Below are 27964 nucleotides of genomic sequence, written 5' to 3' on the forward strand. Positions count from 1 at the left end.
AGTATATGACTTTATTCGACTGTTCTTATCTTATCTGACAATAGACAATCTGAGTATATGTAGAAGCGAATATGTGTGTTTGCGAGATACAGTGATTTGCAGGACAGTTGTAGTGATTGGCGTTATGAATTAAAAATTCGATTAATATCGGAAAAATGTTGTTGAAAGAAAACGAATTCTATTTAAAATTGAAATAACCCTATTATGCTTTTACAAACGCAACAAATAAAAACTCAGTTTCGTTTTTGAAAAGTGTCTATTAGTTGTTTGATGACATTATTTACTAAATTGGCCAAAAATTCCTTCGAGATTCCATTCCTGATAAAAAATCTTTTTTAAACAAACATACGGGCATTTAGAGGAAATTCTAATGTTGGTATAAAGTTATTTAGTGAAAAAAAGGCAAGATAAGCGCAATACGTAATATTTTCTTCGATCTTAGATCTTGCGATTCGATACAAGCTAACTGATTACAACATAATCTGTAACACGATAGATACATAGTAAAAAAAGAAAAATACTTTTCTCTAAGCGTATTTTTGTCTCATCGAAGTCAGTGAGGTTTCTCCTATTTTAAATACTGTTTTGCTTTTCGATCACAAATGTCAATAAAAAGACTCTGGCACAAGCATAATCTTTTTTCATAAGGTCTTAAGCCAAAAAGATGTTTTGTAAATTTTTAATATTAGAGCTTTAACAGGATTTTTAAAGGTTGAACGTGGCATATCCAAATATCTAACACTGATAGAATCGATGAGCATTTGGAGGCAAAAGCGGTTGCCAGAATTTTAATCGTCAGTCATAGTATCTGTAGGCAAGGGGAACCAGAAGGTAAGATTACTTGTGAGAATGGAAAAAATATTTTTAACATTAGCATAGAAATGAATTCTATATTTACAGGCCAGTTCTCGTATTAACATTCATGCACGAAGTCGGTCCTATTAGTGAGATAGGAGTTGCTGGAGGCGTTGGTGCACTTGGTGGTTTACAAACGGGTGTGACAATTGATGCTAGCTGTGGCCCACTTTCTGCAACGGCCTGCGGCGCAGTTGGTTCCGTAGTTGTGGGTTCTATGGCAGATGAATACGTTGCCTGTCAACTCGTGCGTTCTTCTGCCAAGTGATCCATCGAAGTAGGATTAGAACACGTCGATCCAGAAAATTATTTTTATCCGAGAGAAGTCAAAAACATCTTTCTATAATATGATAGTAACATTCTGTCATTATTTATAAATATATCTTGCATTAAAAGATGCGTTCTTACGAATTTTGTATTTGTAACCCACCATAAAATTAAGCCAGAACAAAAATGTGGGTCAAGGCTTATTTTTTAAATTATAAGCAATCGACTTCAATTTAATACCAAAGTACACAATGTACAGAAAGAAATTGGCTGCAAGAAATATTTATACATATCCTGATCTTCCAATGAAGCGTTTTGTCATCAGGTTTTAGATTTCACTTTCATAGTATTAAATTTGTCTAGCTGTATGAAAATATGTATAAAGGTACGTTAATTTCTTAAACATTGGCAACACTCACAAAAATTTCGTTGTCTGGATATTGGAACAAAGTTTTTACATACTTATTTACAGGTTACTTAAATTAAGGAAAACTCAAAGTAATTGTACCAGTTACTGGCATAGGGCTGGTAACTTCGTGAGTTTATGATGCGTCGGCTGCTATTAAAGTGCAGAAAGAAACCTCGAATTCTTCGTTTATCCGAGAAAATTTGATCCAGTGACTGTTAACATATAAGAGATAAATAAGTATATTAAGACAAATTTATCTTTCTAATATCTTGCAAAATTATGATTCATGATATTTTTATACTATAACAATTATTCAGTCAACACATAGTGCACCCATTCAAGAACTGTCAGACTAATATTTATCTATTTATTATTCTTAACTTCAATCAGAGCGCTAAATTTTTATCTACCAACTATGAATATGATATTATTCCTAAACTAGGTATCAAAGTCGTTTGAAGAAATATCGGTGTCAATTAGGTTTGTAAAGGAAATTTTTTAAGTGAAAAATTCCACACGTAATGTTTACACTTTGTGAACGAAAATAATGTTCAGATTTTTCATAAGGCTCATATGTTTCGCAATTATTTAACTCAATATGAAAGAAGTAGAAAATGAAAAAGTGTCTTCAACTGGGTCGAGAGAAGTAATTGTTGAAATAAAAACGTAAATAGCATATCCGATTTAGTAGGTGAAACAGTTAGAGAAAAATTTAATTGTGTTTTGGAAAAGATCTAAGTTAGAATATGTATGGCAAAAATAATTACAAAGGGTCTGAATGCTACACTCATGACAAACCTAGGATGAAAAAGTCAAGCTTCTTGATAATATATGTATAACTTTGCGTACTTTTTATCTCTTCAATATAATTTTTATGCATTCTTTTGACTTTCATAAATATACATATACACGTGGAACTCTTTGTGTACTGTATAAGAAACATCGTGAAACAATCGATTTGCAACAAAGTAAAAACTCGTGTTAAACTAACGCAAATAATAGGAGAAACAGTTCAAAATATATATCTGCATTCGATAACAAAACTTTATTCAATAAACACACGCAGCAAAAGGTAATGTGTTAAGAAAAACAAAAAAAAAAGAAAAGATATTTATTTCTGAAATCAAAATTTTATTCTCTATGGAAAAATATCATTTCGTCGCTCGAAATATCCTTCGTCTAATCGTTTCGCGACATATGTTCTGTTTTCTGTTTTCATTATTCTTCATAACAAACCATACGAGTTCTCAGTTCCCTGTGAAATCCTGTAAAACCTTCGAGGTTGATATTATTTCCAGTGAAATGTAAAAACGTGTTAAAAAATCGTACAACTATAAGATCAAAACGTGTAAAATAAATCGTTTAAAGTTAATAGCACACGTTAAAAAATATCGCGTAGAAAATGTACCGTGTGAAAAGAATTCCAGAAGTCTAAAAAAATAAAAAAAAAAATAAAAATTGCGGTACTAAGAGGAAGTATTGTTAAATTTTAACGAGAAACTGTGTACAAGAAGCTTACGTTTGTTCTTTCGAATAGTGCAAGCAATTTAGAGAAACTTTTAGTTTTCGAATTACTCAACCGTAAACATTTTTCTCATTTTCCTCGACCACTACTTCGCTACTATTATTTCGTTTTAATCGAGATTATTTTAATTGAATCACTGCCGATACGAATCGCAGATAACATCGAAATGAAGTGAAACCTTTCGTCATTTATGCTAATGAATTACTGAAACAAGGTTTTTATATGAAGTAAATAGAGCAAGATTCTAATCGTTCAGAGTCGCTCGTGTAAATCAAATTTTAATTAAGTGGAAATATTAATCGTTTCATTCGAAGTTTCTCATTTATCTAATACAAGCGTATCTGTGCATTTAATATAACGAATGATTTTAATTGAACGACTTGCTTTAAAAGTCAGTAAACGATAGATTCTGTTGATAAACCTGAAATATGAATAATTTGTTTATTTTCATTCAATAAGGCGCATCATAACGAACGGATGAGATTTTCTTGATTAATTCATTGAGCCAGCGTTGAATCAATGAAATATTTCATTTTATAACCTTTTATTCAATTAATTTAAATTCCTCTTTGTTAACATTGCGATTGTTAGACTGTGGATATTTATGCATCCACAGGAAACATGAAAATGTAAAAATATACAGTCCGTGCACATGACATGCAAACATACATAAAATACTTACAATAAATTGCTTGTTATAATATTTAGTAGATGGGACGAATCTCTATATAAATTTCAGTTTTTAGCTACATCGATAAAAATACAAACTTGTACAAATAATCGCAGTCTAATGATTGCGAAAAAGAATTCCAAGGATTTGTTTAATATTTTTTGTGTCGTTTCTTCTTCCATCTGAATATATTATGTTTTTATCGAGTTTGAAATCATTTTTGTATTTAGAGTAATACGTAAACTATTTTTCTTCTAAGTTATAGACATTTTCTTCTTCTGTGGAATGATCTTATATTATTATTGTAATACACTATTTATTATTTTATTACATTTTTAAATAACAACCGTTGGACCACCGTTCGATGATAATTGGTCATGTTATGGAGTTTTCGATTTAAATATCTACGCTCCTGATTCCACCTAAGTATCTTCATAACAGAAAATCTAAAGCGATAGATGATAGCCACATTGCGAGTTTTGAATTAGATTCCTCGTAACGTCGATTAGCACTTGGAAATATTGAGTGATAAAGGATCTTAGGATGTGGTCCCAGATGGGTTAATAATACCAAAAATATACTACATAACATGGGATTGCTTCTGTAAGAAAGTAATAAATCAATAAATATAAAAATATTCTATTATTAGGTATTTTTTTAAGATCAGTCATTTTCACTAGTTTTGGTAGAAATAGCTTCGTGTTAACTATCGGTAGTTCTAGTGTTAAATAGCGAACGGTGTCGAAGACGATACGATATCATTACCTAAGTGAACGCATTACATCTATCATATCTATGATAAGCGATCGCGTTAGTGTTACCACTGAAATATTCCGCAAAACGTAAACATCGAAAAATATTATCTTATCGGTCCATTCCTCGATACCGGAGACGAATGAATCGACCAATTACCATTGACACGGATGATATGTCTTTTTTTCTATTCATCCCTAAGAATAGTCCGGCGATTTGTTGGTTTAATCAAATCTGCGAAATAGTATATATAGAGGATGACTCAACAAAAATTGACACTCGAATATTTTGAACTGTGAATAAAATATGTTTAGAAAAGTCGCGTAACTGTGATTCGTGTAAAAGAAATACTACCATGTAAAAGGAAACTCAGATCTACTTTGGAAAAAAATGGTGCAGCGATGGCTTGTTTTACAAGCATTACTAACGAGTCTACCTTACGAAGATCGCATATTTGTAAAATATAAAATATCGCAATATCGATTAATGTTCGTTTAAAAGACGAGGTTCGTTTAATACCTCCGATGTAATTTTTTAAATCGTATAGTGGTAGAAAACATATCGAGAATCTATTTATTAGCTTTTTATACTGTTTAGCTGTTTATATTGTTTATCAGCAATCGTCGTCTCTCACGTGTAATCGTGAGGCGCGAAAATTGATGAACTTCCTGATATTCGATAACAATTTGCTAGTTTATCAACCGACACCAGGGTCTGTAATACAAGTAAATGAACGATGTAGATGAACAGTAACAAAAAAGCTATCGGTAGAAGACGCGAAGGCGCAAGTCATTGCGCACGCATCTTTGAATGAACGCGATTTTGAAGCTTCAGTTGCTCCAATGCAGTTCTTGGGTATGCACGGTTATCGCAGTCTCGCATTGTTAGGCTGATAGACGCGTTTTTTGTGGTGAGAATGTGAATCGGGCCCATGGACAACCATGTCGGGCATTATTAAATAAATTTTCATTTAAATAATTATCTAAACAGAGGGTCAGTTGTTAGTTGGGACTTCAAATAAAAAATAGAAATAAATTATTTGTTATATTAATATATTATTTAAAATAATGAAATTAATTGTCTTTTTCAAATACAATTTTATTTTTCATTTATTATCTTTATTTATTTTTATTCGTTATTTATCGATCGTCGAACAAATTCGAATTTTTACACAAACATTTCCATCAGGGAGATTCCTGTACATTGGAATTTGTAACTTTTAATAATGTTTGTCAGCTATGTTAAACACGGCGAAACCTCGAAATATGATGGATATACTTTCGAACAATTTGTTGGAAAAGCGAGTAGTTATAAAAGGAGGTTTGATCTGCGATTTATTTATTGAAAAATAATCTTATTAATCTCACGGTTGTTTCATTCGCAAAATGAAACGGACAAGAGAAAGCGAAAATCTATTTATTTACATAATATCATTTGCTCTCCAATTAAATTCAAATGAAAAATAAAATTTGCAAATAAGAAATAAGAAATAAGAAATAAATTATTTTTGTCATCGTTTAAATGACTTTTATTTAAATAGAAGATTTAATTCTTACTCGCGACTGAAATGTTATTTCAATTCGTTATTTATCGTTTCATGAGTAAATGAAGCTTTGCCCAACATTGATCGACGATAATAATTACAAAATAGAAGCGGGAGATTAAATAGCATCGCCAATAAATGATTTCACGCCTCTGTGTGTAATTTGAAAAAAGATCGCGTTAATTGAACGAATTTCAACTATTCTTGCGCAAATGGAAAAAAACGAGTGGAACCTTGTTGGAATAAATATCGTGTTACCTTTGTATTATAATTAAGTTCGCTTTTAATTGGCGTTTATATTTCTACATTTGCACAGTAATACGATATTTTGTTATTATTATTATTTTATTAAACAATATCACAACCCTTCATTATGATGCTCCAATTTTTGCGAAAACTGGTGATCGTGTTGATCGAAAGAATCTTACCATTATTAAAACGAGGTTTTGAAATTAGTGTAGCTGTAATTGTCATGATTATTAACACAACTCTGATGCATAAATGGATCCGAATGAAATATTAAAAGTAGAACAAATATAATAATTTGTAATAGTTTCAAGTTTTCTTCATTTGTTTTTAATTAATTATTGAAGTAAAATTATTTATTTCAAAGTTTATTTGGTTAAAATGTATGTTCATTTCTAAATTGTTAATTATTAACCGTTGGTTACTAATTGATTCGCTAGTTATCGTATTACATTAACAAAAATTTTAATAATATTAGAACGAATCATTTCACAGATAATTTATTATTTATTGTCATTCTATATAAATGAAAGGGCGAAGATTCTCAAGGATAACAAATGCGTGCAATCACTCATATGTACGTGGTGGATAATTTGCTCGATTCGTATCAACGATACATGAATATTAGTAAAATATATGAATTAATAGCAAACCAGTGATGAAAATCGCATGAAGTGTTAATTTATTCTGGTTTATTCTCACTGGTATTTACACTGGTATATTCAACATTTTATTTATACGTAGACAACTTAACGAGCTGAAAGTAATGAACCACAAATGACAAAATGACAAAACTGATATAATGTTTGACATTTACGGATTCCAATTCCTTTCTTGTATATTATTTTTTCAAAGTAAATTTTATCGTATCCTCATAGGCCTATATTCGCTGGTCTAATAAATTATAAAATCGCTTTGAGTCTTTTTGCCTCCGTTTGTGTAATTAAATCACATCGTATTAAGAAGAAACCAAGTGTCCATATACTTTTCAGCGATAGTGTCTCAACACACTTGTTTCTATTGCGTACATCTTTTTCTGCCTGTTGTCGTCATTTGTCACTCTGAAACCGCAAACTTATTGGCTCGTACATAATCTTTTCAGAAACAGCGGCGCATTATTTTCGAGAAAAAGTCGTATAAAAGTGGAACTGATAAAAGAAGTTCGCCAACAAAGATGAGTTCTTGAACAAACTTTGCAACCAACCTATGCAATACACTAAGAGAAGATGTTCTGAATTGTTACCGGTAACGATTAGTTAATACGTTTAATTAGTTTAACGATGCAACGGTTTGAAAAGGGAAAAGACAACGTAAATTACGTGCAACGGAAATTCACGTGAAAAGACGAGAGAATTTCACCCAAATTGTTCGCACCTGGATACTGTTGTCGTTTTTAAAAAGTGCTGGTTTTTGTCAGGCTCAAAATATGGACAACTTGTTTTCGTATGGCTTGTACAACTGCAGTACTATAATTCTCAGACGAAACATCACGATCTTGTTGATGTTAAATCGTAGCGAACTTCTTAATATATTGGAAAACGCTTTGGATAGTTCTACGGAACAGGAAGTTCTACGTGATGCTTTTTTAGATTGTTTCCTTAATTATCAAGAGCGGCCGTTTGACTTATCATGGTGGCAAAAGCTGTTCTGGTCCCTGATATTCGCTGCAATGCTGTTGGTGGCAACCGGTGGCAACGTCATCGTCATATGGATCGTACTTGGTAAGTGATCCTTATTTCAGTACAATCGAACATTGGTAATTCGAGCCTTAAGGGAAGAGCTAAGAGTTCCCAGTTATATATAGGTTTCCATTTAACGAAGCTATCAAACAAAAGAGCTTTAACTAACGAGAATTCGACATACAGAAGTTTTGTACAAATCTTCGGTTACATTCCTTTTTCCAGAAAATATTGCAACTTTAGGTATTTAAAACTTCCTCTTAGAATTCATGTTATTCAACGTAAAAGTTAAAGTCGCGTGGGATGATAGCAATTATGCGTTCGACTAACGAAGAACTGTTAGATTGTGAGCGACTTGATAGATATACTATCAAGCTTGTGGCGTTTTATGCCTTTTCTTTTATCGAGACAGTCATGATCGTTGAAAGAAAGAAGACAATATCGCAAAAATGATTTCTAACATTTTGCGACACAAAACTAATAGCAGGATCTGAAACACTTCGAATGACTTCGAATCTGTATATGTGGCGAAAAATTCGAGTCACTTCGAACCTGATTCGGATCTTAAAACTCTTGAAAGTTTCGATCAGTCCTGAATATTAATACAGGTATCGAGTCTTTGAACTTTAAAGTCTCTTGAGTCTTGATCGTGTTGGAAATCGTAACGCGGGATATTTGATACTCTTGGCTTGAGAGTTCAAGAGTGAAAACAATGTTTGAGGAATTTTGTTAGTGGAGGCTTTACGCTACTTATCTTATTGAAACACAGACAAACATGAAGTGGTTCAAAGAACTCGTCGATCATCATTTTGACGACGGAGCACGAGCAAGATTTCCAAGTTAGGCAAGACTCAGAATACTTTATAAAGACTCAAAACCCATCAACATTTCAGACTGAATCAAAGCTTTCAAGAGTTTCAAGCTTCGAATTCTGTTCGAGCTGATTCGAAGCGATTCAAATTGTTTTCTTCTCCTTATTTCTTTCCCATCCTATCGCCACATATAGCTATACGCTCACGAGTTGCTGAGACAGCGACGATGAGAAGTTCGATTTATAGAAGCAAACTTCGACTCGTAAAACTCTGGCTATTCTAAACTCGAATTACAGAGGTAAAATTACAGAGGTATGTGAACTAAGTGGCAAATAATTCGAGTTGACGTAAATCTCATTTCGACTTATAGAAATCTTCGCGGCAGAGCGAATCTTATAGAGGTTCGAATTATCGAGGCTCAACTGGTACATACATATCGCTCATTCTCTACAATAATCCATAAGTTTGTGTCATTTCAAATTTTCAAACTCGATTTTCTCGTAAACTAAGCCTCAAATGAACAAATTTCATTCCATATCTTGTTCTTATTTCTTCATAAGGAATCACTTCGCGCCCGCTTGTACATGTTATTCGCTCGCATCCTGTATACGTACATAGATTAGTTATCTGATTAGTTATGACGTGTTAACATTTATCGGATGCGTTTGACGAATGTCGATATATTCTATTAAAGGAAACTACGCGTTTATGTTCATTGTCAGTGTGCACACACACTGTTCGCATGCTGTGAAACGACATGAAAATGAATCTTTTTTTAAAGGATGGAATATGCGTGGATTCGTTAGCTTCGTACAGTTTCGTGCCGTGCAGCACCGGGCTACAATACGTCTGGATTAAATCGGCAATTTCTATTTGGCACTTGAAGCCGATATTCGAGTTATAACAGTGCTAACAAAGACGAGAGTGAAAGTACGACTAACCAATTATGGAAAGCTTTATTTTATATAGGCTGAGTCTAGTAAATAATTGGGCCAAATTACGATACTGTTCCTATTGCAGATAGAAAGAAATTGTGAGGGAAAATTTTGCATTGTTCATCAAGCTCTATCATCGTGCAGTGCGATTTTTACAGAAGTGCATTAAGACAGTTGTTGAACACAATTGCACTTCCTTTTTCAATGGAACTCTGCAATTTTGTTCGCATTAGTTGATTCCCCGTGCCATTCACAACTCAAAAGTATTACGGTAAAATCATGAAAAATTCAATACTTTTCAAAACATGTAATTGATTTTCGAATTGAAATCTACTACAAATGCTTCCACCATTGCATTCTAAATATTCTCTCACTCGTTTTCTTACATTTATCCAACACACACAATTAAACAGTCCCTTTTGATTCGTTTTTTCATGCCACCAACGGAAATAAACGGTTCTGTATACAGTCTGTTTTAATAAAAAAAACTCCACAAGCCGTCAAGAGGATTTTAGTCACGTGAACGTGGTGGCAAGGCTATCTGATGCCAAATCATTTTCCTCCATAGATTGATATTAAATATCTCGTTATGGTGCGAGCGTTGCGAGCCGGAGCTCTATGCAGCTGATAATATTTCAAACAGTTTCGCGTCTCTGGTGGAACATCACGTGGCAAATCGGGCAATGTGAATTCAAGGAAATGCCGATTTCCTTCAGCATATAAAGTGTTATGGGAAATGGAATACGGATCGATAAGGCACGTGTTAAGAATTTCGTATCACACATTGATGCTGTACCTATTGTTTGTACTTCTTGTATGCTGTAGATTTTCCGTGATCCAGACATTTTCGCTGCATCGATTAAAAATACCATTACTCGTTAAAGTATGTTCGTTTATCCGTAAAATTGTTCGCAGAAAATTTCGTTCCCTGCAGTTCTGTCTTAACCCTCACGTGTATCTACGTCATCCCAATTTAACACGTTTCTCACGTAAAGATGACGTTATTCTGCCATTTGTAGAAAGATTAATCTGAAGCTCTGTGACTTTTATTTTCCTCAGATGAAATATATACAGCGACGAATGACAGGAAGTTCAAAATTGACACACTGTAAATCGCAGTTACCTTTATATTCAAAGTAAGAATATGGTAGAAGTACCATATTAGTAACAGTCGCTATATTTATTCATTTATGGTAATAATTTATGGTAAAAATTACGGTTTATTACTAGAGTGCCCACAGACAACCAATAATATTATGAATATTTTAAAATTTTTGTTTTAGATATGGGCTTCCATTATAAATATTTCAAGATTTTCAACGGAATGCATTTTGTCGATAAATGACGACAATATCGCATTCACAATACATATTGATCCTTTTAGTTGAAAACTTTGAAATATCGGCGATATACGTATGGTCTGAGGATATCCTTATACTTATATTTCTTATTTTGCAGATTTTCTTTCGTCCGTCTCTGTAGAGTTAACGATAAAACGAGCGACAAAAGAGTGTGACAATATTTGTTACGGAAAAGGGCCCTGTGCGTCAATTATACCCAATTCTTACGTTTTATCAAGTCCTGTAACGGTTAGTTTATTGTTTTGTAATTGCTGCACGACGGTTATGCGCTCATTATACAAACCCGTCGGGAATAAATAATTTTGCGATAATGTGTGTTTTAAGTGTCTCTGATAATTCAGATAGACGAATGTATAAAGTTCTCCAAACATTAAATTTTTATTTTTAGCAACATTTTTCGCAACGCAATTTCTCTGCTATGCAAAAAGAACAGACCAGACGAATATTCTAATTACTCGTAATAACGCCTAATTGGTTTCTTTAAATATAGCTAACAATAATTCAGGCTAAACTATAATTTGTCGAGTAGTATTAACTTTTCGATTTCAAACTTCGGAAGAACATCGTTCCAATATCTCATTTACACGTTACGTATGGCATTCAATATGCGTGTCATTTGAAATTCTTTTTATCTCGTTTCCGAGAATGGAAACCTCAATCTCGCTGTTTACGATAGTACGGAGTATAATCCCGACTAAATTAGATAGGAACTGGAAAAGAAGAAACTGATTGGTCGGTTGATCCTCAGTATTATCCAGTAGTGTTCGTTAATACCAGATGGTAGGAAATTTAACGAGTGTCTTTAAAAGTCACAATAGGATAAAAATGAAGAATAAAAGTTGTGTTTGAAATTTTGTTTTTTAATTATTGACATTCAAAGCTATCGAGAGCACGTCAAGCTACGAAGAGTATAGTGGCTTCAAAGTTGACGGCATATGACGACGACATTATGTTGACGACTAATGTCGCAAAAAAGCAAACTATGATGACGTAGAGATGATTCTGTAATACTTTTCAAGAAGAATTAAATGGAAACTTCGAATAAGAGTCTAAATCGCATTTAAAACTTTAGGAAAAGTCGGTTTCCAAGTTATGTTGTTCCGTAACACTTAACGTGCTTCCTGTGTTCGACATTATGTCGCCTTTTGACCAAATGTCTGCAATCTGTGTGTACTAAGACGATCGATAAGAATCGTAGAACCATACTTCACGATAAAGTCCATTTATCCGAATTACTTTTATCGGAACAAAATTCTAATCGACGCCTGATTAATCGAACGTTTACTGGTTGAATTTATATTGCATCGTGAGCTTCTATTATGTGAACGAAGCATAGTACGTAGTGAGGAGAACTGGTAGGCTCTTATCGTATAAACCTCGATTTAAAGTGTTTGACCACCGATACGTTCAGACAAATGGAGTTCTACTGTACTATTAATCCAACTTTCATCAAAATGTGCTATAGTCTTTTATTCGAGATTCTGGTTTAATGGTACGTTAGCTCTTAAACCTGTCGGCTCAAAGGTAAAGAGTAAAGTGAAAGAATACCATAGCTTACCCTATGTTCTATGCTGTGTGTATGTGTGTGTATGTGTCCGGAGTTTCACACCTTCTTATGGCGCCATTATCCCATTGACCATTTACTGTAATTGATTGATTCGTAGCTCGCGTCAGTATTCGATTGGTAAGCCTATAATCAGCGTAGTATTCAATTAGCATTTCTCGTAACTTGCACATCTTATAGAACAACACTCTATGGAATTTCCGAGTTAATATTTCTTGCAATTTATGGCCCTGCTTTAATTAAGTGCAAGCCGAGATTGTTGTGAAGCAAGTGCATCGTGTTAGTTCACTGCGAGTGTTCATAAGCAGAGCTTACACGTATTGCAGTCGTTTTCTACAACTGTCCAACTGCTGGAATACGGTGCGCTGTACGATCTCCGTTTTCTTGCAAATAAAGATTCATTTTTGTTCTTGGTTCTTCTTTTTTCTTTTAATTGTTTGGAAATCCACCATACCATTTCGTATTATCCGCGATGTAAAATAAACACAATTATGCAGTTCTGTCACTGTAATTGCAAATGTTAAATACAACAATTTTTTCAAGCTTCTAAGTTTGGAGATTATGTGCAATTCTCGTAAACGTTTAGGCACCTTCAATTGCACGTGCAACGTATTTTTCTGTATTCGATTGTTTCACAGTAATATAGATGCGTGTTCAAAAATTCGTCAAATGTGTGTTAATAGATACAATACACGAAACATAATCACTGTGCACTGTAATATTCATTAACATCCGGCCCGCTTAAATATGCACAATGTCCGCTTAAAAAGTGCATAAACTCTTTTCATTGCTCCCTTAAATTTCATTGTGTTTAAAAAGTTTATTACGAAAATAAGAAGCTATAATTTAAAAATATTTATTACGAATTGTGACATGCTTAAATTCCGATTTAAAAATAGTTTTCCTTCCTTAAAGGTGCATTACAAAATTGTCAATAAAAATCGCCACATATTTGTTCCTTTGGATGGATCAGTACACTGAACAAGTGCTTGTACGTAATGTCGCCAAGACGATATTGTGAACATCTCTGGTGAATGGTATTATAAATACTGACATAATTGTCAATACACAAGAAAATTGTTTCCGTCAACTAAAATATTGGAATTCATTCAGTTGCGTAACATTTGCATCGTAGGTAAAAAAAAAAAAAAAATGAAAAATACATCATTTTTATCACTAAAATATTTTTACCATTAAATACCAATTTTTATTATTAAAAATATTGTTGTATCTAAACAAAATAGATATATCTAGATGCAAGTAGAAATGAAAAGAACCTGCATACATATATACAACTATACATATTGATTTTAAGGAAGGCAATGGAGATTACTAGTTTTCTATACAGGATATACAAAATGCCTGAGGACAAACTTTAAAAATATACAATATTTTTTTAGAGCGATTTAAAAGCGATTAACTTTGAAGTTATCAGGTGTTTAATGTATTAAATTATAAAAGCACAGTATACGTTAAGTCAGTTGCTTCGTTAAATGGGTTGATAATAACAAATGGAAAACTGTTAACAAAAGATGAGACAAATGTCAGAGATATGTCAACGCTTATATATGCTTCTATATGTGAAAACGTGTGCGTTGAAATGAACTGGGAACGAATTCGATATATTCTATAGATGTAGTGTCTTATTCGTAAAAACATCTCGTAACTCCAAAACCAAGTGGTTTTTGAATCCATGTTTATTAAGCTTATTTTCCTAAATACTATATACTCCTAGAGTTCGTCACCAACCTTTCTGCAAACCCTGTATACAATATGAAAGTCTTTAATGTGATTTTAATGGTTTCTAGTTTATGCTTTTATTTATGGAGATGGAAACAAAACGCATAATTAGAAATACGTCATTTTCTTGTACTCCTGTGAAATACTATGCTTTATCAAGGCTGTTCAGTAGGCTTTTGGACATTGTGCTATCGATATATTTTGCATCGAAAATTCAAATGTATTCGGTCCAGTGCGGCAGCAGGTGTTTTGCCGCAAAAAGCCGGCAGCCCAGGGCGCACACTTCATATCGCACAGCTCGATGCTGAAAGAATTAATTGTTTAATTTAATTTACTAATTGATCGGAGAAAATCCCCTTTACAAGAAGATAGTGAATATAGCAAAAACAGTGAAGATATATGATATGCAGTAAGAGAAAGGCAAATATCGGAGTGACACTGTCGCTGTAAGGTAATAGGACAAACATATGGTTAAATATATCGTAAAGCTATATATTATTACAAAACTATATATATTGTATGTAGGAATGTTATATTATTAGTTTGTAGGTAACAGTATGATTAATACAATATCGTTTGCACTCACACGATAATCGAATATAAAACTCCGTTCCACGTATTCGTTACTCACTACTTCTACGACACAACGACGACGATAAATTCAATTCTGATTCTCTCAACTCTCGTTACAATGTTTTCCATGCTCACTTTTTCCAAAACATACCTTGGTAACGCTCACAACACTCTTTGACAACATCAACATATCTTGACAACGCTAATAAACAATTACACCTCGCGCCACGTCCTTGATGTCACACTAACCCACATGTAATATCTAAAAGTACGCTAGTGCTCTACTCTTAGATTGGCTAAGGTTACATAGACTTTTTTCCTGAATAGTAATTATACATATAAGCCGAATTATATTTAGTCATTCGTATTTTGTCGTAAACAAGAATTGTTAATAGATGGAATATGTTTTTCACGATGATTGAAAATTCCAGAGACTACGAAAGCTGTTTCAATTCACGTAAAAAGATACTGGGAGCAAGTAATTCTTCCTATTTCAAAGTGTTTTCGACAGAAAATCGAAAAGAACGAAAATTACAGGTTTTTAGAAAACGGTAGCCAATTGTTGAAATTGCGTAATGCCACGATATTTCATGCAACGATACTTCCGAATTCGTTTGGCACGTCGTTCGCCAGTTTTTATTAAACGATTCACATTTACGTAGATTGAGTAGTCATTTTCGAAAATGGGCGTTAGTGGGCGTAATGTGATGCGTATTCCAATAAAACATTGTAGCAACTTCCTGAATTTCGATCGCACGATGCGAAGGTAAATATTATATTGACTTTTCAAAGTTTGAAAACTGCGTCATTCTATACTGATCGTACAATTCAATAAAACCGATTTAGAAGTTTCAATTGGATGTCTGCGACGATGAAATTACTCGCTGTTTACAAATATTATACTGCTACGTTTTAAAGAGTAGAAATAAGAGATTTTTCGCAGGTATGCATACAAGGAAAAACTAATTGTTAACATTCATAACTTGGCTGGTAGAGAATAGCTGCGTTGCTCTTTCGGATTTATGTGGCACTGTGCTGCATCCTACAAATTCGTCTTCCTGTTAGTCGTGTCCTGGCTAGAAGATTGATTTTCCAGTGTTGAGAACTGAAAATGAAAAAGAAAAAAGAACAGTTGAACCTGTTTTATGAGCAGTTATTCTTCTTGTTCATTAATTTGATTTAATTATATCTAAAAAGACAACAATTTTATATACTTTTATAATCGAAGAGTAGGGAACTACAAAAAGCGACATTTCCACATAAAACTCAGTTATAATTAGAAACGAAATGATACAACCAACTTAAAGGTCCATTCGACAAATTCTGATAATGATCGGCAACTTGAGAAACAGCAAATCCCGCTTGTCTGTACAATTAATTTCAAGGGACAAAGCATCGAGTAACATCAAAGTGGCGCTCGAAGTGTCGCCTTTAGTTTTCGAGTTGTGGATGATTAATGAAAATGTTCAAAGCGTCTGCGTCATGCGTCAAGTACCGCGCGTCTTAATATTCACCGTATACTCCACTGAATGTTATACGTGTGTGAACATTATTCAAAGTTTATCCTTAAACTTTACTGTTCTAATCTTTAAAAGGTAATCGTGGTCGGAATTGAAATAATATACAGAACGATAAGAAATATCAATTATGCGTACTAGATATTTTCCATTTCAGATAGTATGATGAATGACGCTGTCAGAAGTCGAAAAATAAAATTGCCTTCTATTCATTCGTTTGGAAGAATAACAGAATCTAGAATAAATACAAATGTTTCTAGTAAATATTCATATATTCGTACAAGATTTTTCAAACTTATTTTTCCTTAATCAAGTTGCGATATCAAATTGTCGCAACTCAATCAATGTACACTCAATCTGCACCATTAAAATCACAATACGTTTAATATTTTGCATTCTTCTACCAGAATAATAGACGTATTTAAATTAATTAGATACTCTTGGTAAATATATTCGTAACAGTTGTTTAAATTTATCTTCTCCTATTGCGATATTAAATAGTCGGAGTTTAATAAACATTTGCATTACTGGGATTCATTCGCTCGACTGAAAACCGTAAAGTTAAGTAAATCTTCTTACACGTTTCTATTGTATCTATTTACTTCAAGACCATTTATTACCTAAATATTATAACTGCATACAACTATAATATTATATAATATTACTGCATACAACTGGATGTGCTAGATGAACTTATCGTATTGCAGTTTTTTCCTGGTTTCCGCAAAATAATTTTTACAACGAAACGTATCGTCAATTACAATTGCTCATGCTAGTATTCACATACAGTTTTCCCATTGCCTGTTAATATTATTTATTTACAGTATTTGACTGATGAGATGAGTTTTATGACTCCGTTTCTCCAATGAGTTTTTATAACACCAATTCCAGATTTTAATTTGCCACGATGATCGATGGATGTCATGCTGTTGGTTTTTCGAGAAACGATCATGTTACGAATTCCACTTTTGCATCGAGTGTAACGGCTTATTTGTCGTCGAAATAATTTGCATTATTGTTAGACATTTAATTTAATTAAAATATTGAATTTGTTCAAATACTGAGTTAAATTGTCTGTAAACTATATTTTTTTTATATTAGACATCGACTTGGTATTTCTATAGTAGAAACAAACTAACTGAGATTGCCACCACCAAATGCGAATTTTTGCAAAAAAAAAACGAACAGTGTTCGTTCGTCCATGTTTTTCACGCTTCAGAAAGAAGTTATCAGTCTTTTTAAATTTTCATTCGGTGATAACTTTCTTTTGAAGAATGGACAAACGAAAATTTTGATTGGACCAATGGGGACAAATCGTGGACAAATACCGTTTGTTTCTTCGTAAAGATTCGCATTTTGCAATGCCAATTTCATCGAGTTCAGAAACAGTCTATCCACGATCTGTAACAAATTCTTTCACTCTTATACGTATAACTGTTTCAACAGGCTTTACGTTTTACAAGATTTAAAAATTTGCAAATAACGTGGGAAGAGAAATCTATGGAATTTAATTTTATTTGGCAGATCTCATCAGATATGATATAATGATATCTATTTAAATGAAATCGTGATGTACATTGTCGATGGAACTTACGTAATTTTATTACGTATAATTCTGTTATGTAAATAACTCCCAGAAAGTTAGGATCGTAAGAGCGTAACATCACGATACTTTTGGGTTAAACCAGCGAAAAAGTTGTACTAACATTTAACCTAATACCTTAAATATCATACATATTTAGTTAAAAAATATGTTTGCAGTCAAGGGGTTTCTATAATGTTTAACACAGCATATATCTCATTTAATATAACCAATATTGTCGATAGAATTCTACTAAATTATAAATTCTGCTGAATTATAAATGGATATCACTTAATTGCCTTACATAAAGCTTTGATGCTTGATACATATAGAGAGTTGAGAAATTAATTAATGCAAAGGTAATTGTACAGGTTGAACAATGTCGTAATGCATCATGCATCGATGCCTGGGTTTCATGACATGTTACGATGTATATCAGGCATGTAAATATGAAACCGGAATTTTTGTATAGAAAATACACGTTTATTGTATGAAAATGATTAAAAATATTTTATTCGAAGTATTGCCCATCGCTAGCTATACATTTTCCCCACCTGTCTGGCAATTGGTGGATGCCACGCCAAAAAAACTGTCGCTCTTTTGAGGCAAATCAGTCATCGAGCCATTTTCGTACATTTTCGTAAGAAGCGAAGTGCTGGTCAGAAAGTGCGTGTCCCATCGATGCAAATAAATAGTAATCGGACGGAGCGTAGATCTGCATCGGCGAATCGGTATCAAAATCAACTTGTATCGATGGAGAAATCGGGATACCAAATATAATTTTGTAGGAAATAAATTTCCCTCGTTCGATTCTTCATAAATATGTGCATGCTTCAGAAATCGCTTTGCTGAATGATCGGTGTGAAATTGCAGTATTAATTTTTAAATTTTCCTAACTCTTTCCGGTGGCTAAAAATCTAAGGGATGCAAAAGATCTGTCTTCTTGCACTAATTGCATCTCTCATCATTGTACTTTGTGTTTCAATCCATAGGCGAATTTTATCCAACAGATGTTGAAAAACAGTATCATCCATACGCAAATATTTTCTATAATCAGCCGATTCATTCGTTTTTTGGTCTTTGTAATAACGCAAACGGTTAGCCGATTATCTTCTTTCAGTTAACCATCTTTCCGCCCATTTCTTCCTAGCATTTAATCTTTTATTTCTTACGATCAACGTACCTTGACGATAATACTGTACCGTACGATAATAATGGGGTTGAAAAATAACCAGACATTTCGAAATACGTGTTTCAAAGTTAGTATCAAGCCACAACTGAGAAGAATCGGTAATGCGGAGGTAAACTGATGCAAATTTCATGAAACCTAAGTGTCGATGCATGCATCGCAATACGTTTCAACGCGAAAAGTGAGATTAAGTCATTAAGAATGGCTCATGTCCTGCAAATATCCTTTAAACCTTTATTCGACGATGCAATCTACTCATTATGTAAATTATAACTATATTACAACGACTGAACTGTCTCGTTAAAGGCTTTGCAAAAAAAAAAAAGAAAACAAACAAACAAAATGTATACAAAATAATGTTCGTCGTTTTAAATGAAAGATTGTCTTCTCATATGTATTAGCCTATTGCATTTGATACAGGAATTTAATGCTGTACTATACTCACAACAATAGTATTCGAACATTCTTAGAAGCTTTCTATATATATACATACGTTATACGAAGTATTTTGAAATATCACTAGCACTATAACAAGACACGACTACAGTGATTGTATTGAAAAAATTCGAAACGGATCTGAAAATGCATAGAAAAATTAAAAAATTGCAGTATTCTAGTGTAAATAAAGATACATGGTATTATAAAAAAGAACTTAGTATTATTGCTATTATTAGTATTATTATATTATGTTGACATTATTAATACTATTCTCGTTTTCAATAGCAATTTACTGCATGAAAGCTGGGAGATATTCTGTAATGTTTAGCGTTGTAAGGTAATCGTACGATATTCGATTAAACGTCGGAGATGAATAGCTGCATTCCACTTAACCTGTCTACTTGCTGATTCCACAGGGACAAATCAAAACTGGCTTCATGACATTTTCAATTAGAGAGAGCGAATGTGTTTCTCTGCATATAAGTCTGTACATACCGTGTACATAACGATATTATCAACGAAATAAGAAAAATAAAATTTCCATATTTTTTACCTTCTTCTGAAGATATTTCAATGAAAGTAATATCAACAATTTTGATACTTGAATTAATTTGATTTACACCGGCAGCTATGTAGGCCAGCAGATCAGCTGATGAAGAGTTATCCCTATTTCATTTACACTTTCCATTCTAAAGCTAACGAATAAAAGTCGACGAAGCAACGCATGCGTCCACCGAGAATACACACACGTATTGCAATTTTCCTCTTCCATGAATATCTCAAATGTACGTATGAACCGTTCAGAAGCCACGTTGTTTAACTCCATAAATTGAGAAGCAGGAAAAAGTAATGGTGTAACTCTATTTTCACAAGCACTATTCTCTCAATTTACCTTGGAATTTGCTGTTATTTATGTCATCTTGTAATCAATGAACTCATGGAAGTAACTGATTTGTCTTTTGAGAATTAAATATTAATTCTCAAAATATTTTTTTACATCTATTTTCCTACATATCAGCATTTGTTATGCACAATTCATTTAAAAATTGGTATTGGAATAAATTGCTAATCTTATTATGTGTAGGTTTTTGTTTTTGTGAATTAAATGGGTTACGCAATTTCTAAACAAAATGATTATATTTATCAGATTATTTTTCAGATTTTTTAACATAATATCTTATCTACATAACTACGAAATAAAAATGATTAGTATCATATAATACATTTAACTCTATTCAAACACGCGATGATCATTTAACATTTAACATAACATAACGATCATTTGAAATCATTCAACACTGTTTAAACAAGATTGTATTGGAATTTATCTTCGCCTAAACAATGTTAACAACCCACCCGCAATAGCTTAACAATAATTCAGTACTTTAACACGGTAAAGTTGGAAAATATACACGCGGGGAATTTACAAGGTTTAAGCATAGAAGTTTGCATTCTTCCTACACATATACATATGTACATATATAGTCGATAAGGAAACACTATACATAGCATACGCTCCTTAAATATAAAATATTATGGTAAAAACGATGATTTAACAAATTTGTTGCGCATTAAGACGCATGTTTTTAAAATGTAACACAAACCATTCATTTTCATCTTTAGTAAGAAAAAAAAGAAGTAAAAAGGTATAAAATATAATTTTGTAAAATTTACATAAGTACGTTTGTTATATCTATAAAAAATTATAAAAATCAATATCTTTCAATATCTTTAATTCCTTTTAGAAATACATAAATAGCAGTTGTACCGATATGTAACTATAAAGAAATTTTGTGTCGCAACAGGTGTCGCATGCATTAAAAAGAATCAACACTAACAACGTATGAAAATGTCATATCTATCTATGAAGCACCCGTTGTAAGTGTAAGTGCCCGTTGATAATGACACAACTATTTATTACCGAATTATTGTCAAATTAATGAGGACTACCTAGTTCAGGAGTAGAAGGTAGTGCAGTTCCGACTGCTAAATCTTCAACCGACTAATGACGGAAATGTTCCCGAATGATGGGAGGACGCAGGCTGTTTCCTGCTGATGACAGACAGAATTTACGATCGAATGATCAAACGATTATTCACATTAACTGCCTGTACAAAGAAAGAAACAGCTGACTTCGAAGAAACGTTAGATTGTGTTGGAGTACAGCTAGCAATGGATTTGAAATACCATAATCGTTTCGAATCTATATATATGGCGACAAATTCGAATCGTTTCAAACTCGATTCACATCTTAATACTCTTGGAAGTCTTGAATCTTAATAGATTTATCTTATTATCTTCTTGAAACGTAGGCAAAAACGAGTTGGCCTGAGAAATCTGAGATGTCTGAGAAATCGTCGATCGATATTTTGACGACAGAGCACGATCGATACTTACAGAACCTTTTTAAGATAAGCAACACCCGAAGCACTAGATTTAAGAATATTAATTTCTCTTTTTTTCATCCTAGAAGTCTTGAAAAGCTTGATCGTGAATCAAGACTTTCAAGAGTTTTAAGCTTCGAATACTGTTCGAAGTGATTCAGACGTGTCACTACATTGTATATCATACAGATTCGAAGCGATTCGGACTGTTTTAGATTCCATCGCTAAGTACAGAAGATTTATGCATTGTGTCACAACGGCTGACTTGACGACTTCTTCCTCGTTTCGACCATCGAGCTAGACTAACTAACCTAACCTTGTACGTGACTCGTGGAAATTTTAAGTAAAATTCCAACATTGATTGTCTTTCACTGAACGAAAGAAAAATCCAATCAGTATGCTCGTTAGATATACCCTTCGACGCGCCCGAAGCGCGCCTATGGCGAGGGAAGGGTGAGCGATATAATAGACTAGAAGCTCGTTTACCGAACAGGTTTAAGAGATAAGACAGTTCGGATTACCGAGCAGTTCCGATAATAGAGGTACACTGAATAGTTAACCCGTGTAGCTCTTCTTACTAATTTTACGATTTCAATTGTTCTTTCCTCGATACATTATTTCGAACAAAAACAATTGATTGGATACTTTATAGATCCTAGATGACTTTGCAGATCCAAATTTTGAGTAGACTTCTTAGAATGCCCTATCTCATTCGTCTTTGAACTTTCTAAGAGAATTTAGATTAAAATTCTGTCAAGATACAATTATTATAATTTACTATGTTACTGTAATTCTTTTAAATAATTGTAAGAAATCTTTGTTGTAACAAAACATATATCGTATACCATTATACTACGTATACTACGTGTATTGTATACTGATACTTATAAGGAATACTTAAACCCGGATGATGAACAAACACCGGTTCTATTTTCACATACAAATTTACTTAACGACTGACTTCGCTCTTACATGCGACTGGAATTAAATTCAAGAGCTACTGTACTCTGAAGAATGTTAAGTAAACTATCACTTAGCAATAATTAGCTATTTAACTTTGAAGAATATTGAATTGTCTAACGTTTGCATTTCACGTGGTTATAAAAGAAACGAAAGTAAAACATCATAGGAGAAAAGCTTGAAGTAAAGCAAAACAAACGTATATCTTCTTCTATCTTGCCTGACAGTTTTTTACCGATATTTTTCGATAGCGAAAGTATTGTAATCAATATCAATATCACGAGAATGCAACTTGTATTTAAAATAGATGTTAAAAATAATTTTATTCGTACAGTTGTGAGGAGTAATCAAAATCTTTAAATCGAAATAATTTCCTATCTATCTAATGTTTCCTCCGTTATAAGATTTACTTTGAATCAAAATCTTTATTTTCATAGAATACGTTTTTTGAATGAGAACGAATGAGAAATATCGGTTTCCAGCGCTCAGCTATCCTCACAATGTTATTGTATAGCAATGACTGTATTAAAACAATAAAATCAATAAATAATATATCTAATAATGTTATGTAAAGTATTTATTAAATTTCAATCTCACAGTCTAGAAATTGGACTTGGTTTACAAAAATATCTTGAATATCCATATCCTCGTTAATTCACATACTCAAGTGTCATTAAAGAGTCTATTTGTCAACTTACATAATACAATTTCTAATATAAATCTTTTATTTCCCAACTTCTTGCTTCTACATTAATAATATATTTAATAATGTACATACATAGTACAAGCAATTAATAATAACTTAGAAATTAATTAGAAATAACCGTAATGCATGGAGTTAACCCTTTCACTACCGGAAATGTACCTCAGTCCTGTGAAATTCGTGTCCATGCTGAGCCCGTAAATTTACGGATTCCGCATAGCGTATAATCAGTCGATAGCAAAATTTATCGCACACCGTTCGTCTTATCACAGGAATATATATTCAGCAATTAGAGAGTTAAACCTTTGAAGCTTTTAATCGCATTGACATAAATGCTCTCTCATTTGTATTCGATAGTGAATCGAACTAAATCCATCACAAGATTAAGAAAATGAAAAATTGAAAAAATTCTCTAAGAGGAAAAAGGAGAGAGAGAGGGAAGAGTCGCGTTAGCGGTTACGGATTCTAATAATATTAAGAACAAAATTAAACATTATTTCAATTAATTTTGTATTTAGACAATAGTCACTCATTTTTCAGAAATTTGAAATGAGAAACAGAATGACGTACTTAATATGTGACTGAATCTGAATATTATTATTTCTTAATTATTATTTCTTTCTTATTACTTTGGCCATTAAACAATTTTATTTTTCTATTATTCTCGACCATGATATTAATATAACGTGCTTCTGTTAAAAAGCTCCTGATTATTGTTTATATAGGATAAACTAAACTGATTTTTCTAAAACACATAGTTGAGTCGATTCAACCTATTTAGCAAAATCTATAGAATATAGTAGTATAGATATAGCAGTACACAATATAGTAATACACAATTTTGTCTGGAAATTTTTTGTAGAAAAAATGCTGTAGTAGAATCATCATATATTATTATGACGATGAACCTTTTAAAAATGATTGTACGTGCATCTGCATAATGACCATATTTACTATGCAGAGTGTGTAGTAGCAGATGGTAGATTTAAGGGATGCTCTACGATTTGAAATGAAACGAAAAAGTCATAAAACCAAAGTAACCGTTCTTTTAAACATTTTGTGGAAAAATGTCATTTGGTAAAAATCCATTTTTATCTAAGTGGAAGTCAGTTATCTATAAGTCTGGAAGAAATTTTTCAAAAAATCAGATGATTGGAAAATATTAATTTTTAATTATTATAATTATGAATACTCACTGTAAGCGATTAAATTTTTCTTTAGTTACGAACAATATCGACGACAAACGTTTTTTATGATTACATTTGATTATTTTGATTACATATGATTACATTATGATTACGTTTTTTATGCAATAAAATATATAAGTTTTACAATTAATGTTTGTCATATTATCAATGAACATGTACAAAATTATTAATAATGTTAATAGCAATTAACAATAACCGCATGTAACCAAAAATAATGTTTGCCCAACGATAATGGTTATCGGTAACTAAAATAAAATTCGGACCATCGATAATGGTTATACTGGCAACCAAGAAAAATTCCGGTCATATATATTGGTTGTTGATAATTAAAATTAAATTTCCGTCATTGATAATGGTTATTCATGGCCAAAATAAAATTCCTATCGACAATAATTACGGCTTATCGAAAGAATGTTTATCATTCATAACGCTTATCCGTAACCAAAATTTTGAAATTAAGGATACTAACTCTTATGCCGCGGCTTCTAAAATTTGTCGCATGACAATTACAATATCTGGAAAAAATTGTATTTCAGGCTTCGTTTATTATTTACTGAGGGCAAATAATCAGCGAAACTTCTCTGTACGACAAATATAGCGCAGCGTAAAGCAAGGGACCACAGTAATCGTCAAACTGATCAACTCATGTTCACCAGTATACTCCTACATATCTCAGAGAAGAAAACTATAACATTTGGCACGCAATGGTAGACAACGATCCTTGCAGCTTATATTAGACAAGTAAATTGCGGTAAAAAGTAAACACAGTAAATAAAATTAGTCCTTCGTACAACATATCTTCATAAATTATCACGACGTGTTGCGACGCGGTTAAGATTTTGTAGTGCGAAACATTCTATTTCACAATGTCACCGCGATAGTAAAACAACTATGATACAAACTCATCATGTAGAAGTTACTTCGCGTTTAACCCGCGGATTCAATCAACGGCAACGCGCCAACAACAGATTAAACATTAATCCTACCTAGACACAGAAATTCATACGAAAATACTAAAGTTTATGGAATTTCAGAGTAGAGATTTAAAAAAGCAAAGTAATAAACACAACGTATACCATAGGTATATGGACATAGTACGTATAACATATAATGCATACGAATTTATTCATAATTATTCAAATTTTCCCTGTGAATAACTTTTATTTGAGAATAACCAATAAACAAGAAGATGGAAACTAAAACTCTATGATTCATGCAGGTTGCACGAAATAAATCCACTAGATAGTGCAAAACCCGCATAAGGGAAGACGAGGAAAAGAAAAAGCGCAGTCGTCGGATGAAACGAGTTATTTCACGTCGCGTCCCCTGAGCCGGTTAATATTTAGTGAGATTAGATCGCATGAATTTCCTAGATTGCCAGTGTAACAAAACCGAGTGAGGTTTGTATGTAACGTAATTTACATGAGAGACATATATTTCCACTCATTTATCGCAATACTTGTGATTGTGCTCGAGTTTAATTATCCTTGAAACCCATTCAAATCAGCAATGTTTGCAATCGTAAATCTTTATGAAAGCTCCCATATAATACAACTTTGTCGATCGGGTTGTCTCAGCGTCAAATAATTATAATTACAAGACCTTATTAATACATTATTAACCAACTATATTATGCAAAAACTAATTGATGCCACCGGCTGTTCCATGTAAAAGTTAACACGTTCACTTTGTGCATGAAAACACGAATTTACCGATCGATAACCCTTGTGCATGAATAACGAATACACGAGTTTATTCGTCGTACAGTTGAACAATGTGTTAACATCTGCTGCGACTCTGATTTTACATCAGTATACACACGTCTCAAACGTGCCACAATTTCTATAACAAATATGATTTGCACTGGGATGACAATTTCGCAATCCGATTCGTTCATGAAGTTCCTGTCTCCTGCGAGTTCTTGAGTTCGTATTAGGTTTCTTAAGTAAGGATCCTCTAGGAAGGTGAAACGCGCGTGTTTAGCCCAATGCACCTCTCAAATAGAGTTGGCTCACGTCGCGTACATGTATCCTGCCAGGTCATTAAACCTGATCCTTACCTAATCATCAGAACTATGAAAGTTTTGGAGTATGCAGAAGCTATATAGAGTTCGTTCGACTCATATGCACAAATGGACCTAAAAGCAGACTTCTTCTAAAAGAATAAAAAAGAAAAGTAGAAAATGAGAGGCTTAGTTTTCGAGAAAGTCGAGTTTGCGAGTTTGTCAAGTATACTAGAATGTGGCTAATTACCGACTGGCTGTGAGTAAAGAATCAGGAGGCTATTGTATATGCGAAGGTAAATTAAAAATGTGGGATAGATTTCGCTCAAGATTTTATTTTCAGGAGAATGAGGTTTGAACGGGTCCAGTTAAGAATTGGCCTGACACAGCTGTATAATTTTCACATTTATTTCTCTCGTCTCGTAAAAAATGTTATTCCACATTTCCAACTCTCTTTCACACGTAGAATAATCTATCTAGTTCAGAATCATCCATGTTCAAGTATACTTGACATGACACCTAGTTTGTAGATTTTTATGCAATTTCATACTCTTATAAATATAAATAAAAAATGGAATCTAAGCAAAGATTTGTTTCACCTATTGAATATTATATTTGTATACTATATTTTGAATACTTCGCGTAAGTTCTGTGTATGTTTGCGTCTTCAAATTTGTTGCATAAATGCATACATTGAATGTATTAAATTTCCCCTAAAAAACAATCCACTGTTATCTTTTATTCCGGGAATACAAAGATTCCATAGTTAGTTTTGAAGGAAATGACACGAATGCATATACCCTGATAAAAGAGTTGCAACGTAGCTTGAGATAATTCAAGTACAAGCGTTCGAGGAAGTTAGAAATGCTCGATCTGAAGATCTATTTTTCGTTTGACTTCGTATGACGGTAAGTGACGTGAAGAATTTCTTCAGAAACTGACGGATTTTGAATATACGAATGCGACAATTCAACGATATCGTCGAAAAAGACTTGATCCCGATTCTACAATGGCTGATGTATAAAGCATAAACGCTACAAAGGGGACTG

General features: G+C 32.8%; 1 protein-coding gene across 3 annotated transcripts in view; it reads left to right on the forward strand.

Moving 5' to 3' along the window:
* Positions 1–5323: 5323 nt before the first annotated feature.
* Positions 5324–27964, forward strand: part of LOC126866853 (tachykinin-like peptides receptor 86C) — a 47809-nt gene continuing 25168 nt past the window's right edge. The window contains exons 1-2 of one of the 3 annotated variants that reach the window (XM_050620837.1): positions 5324–5389; positions 7371–7989. In XM_050620837.1, coding sequence (XP_050476794.1) covers positions 7695–7989 — 295 coding nt within the window. In that variant the 5' untranslated portion in view covers positions 5324–5389; positions 7371–7694. Of the gene's footprint in view, positions 7990–27964 lie in introns of all 3 variants that reach the window. The other 2 variants (XM_050620835.1, XM_050620836.1) reach the window with 2 other exon arrangements.

This window comes from Bombus huntii, chromosome 6 (genome assembly GCF_024542735.1).
Source record: "Bombus huntii isolate Logan2020A chromosome 6, iyBomHunt1.1, whole genome shotgun sequence".
Classification (NCBI taxonomy): Eukaryota; Metazoa; Arthropoda; class Insecta; order Hymenoptera; family Apidae; genus Bombus; species Bombus huntii.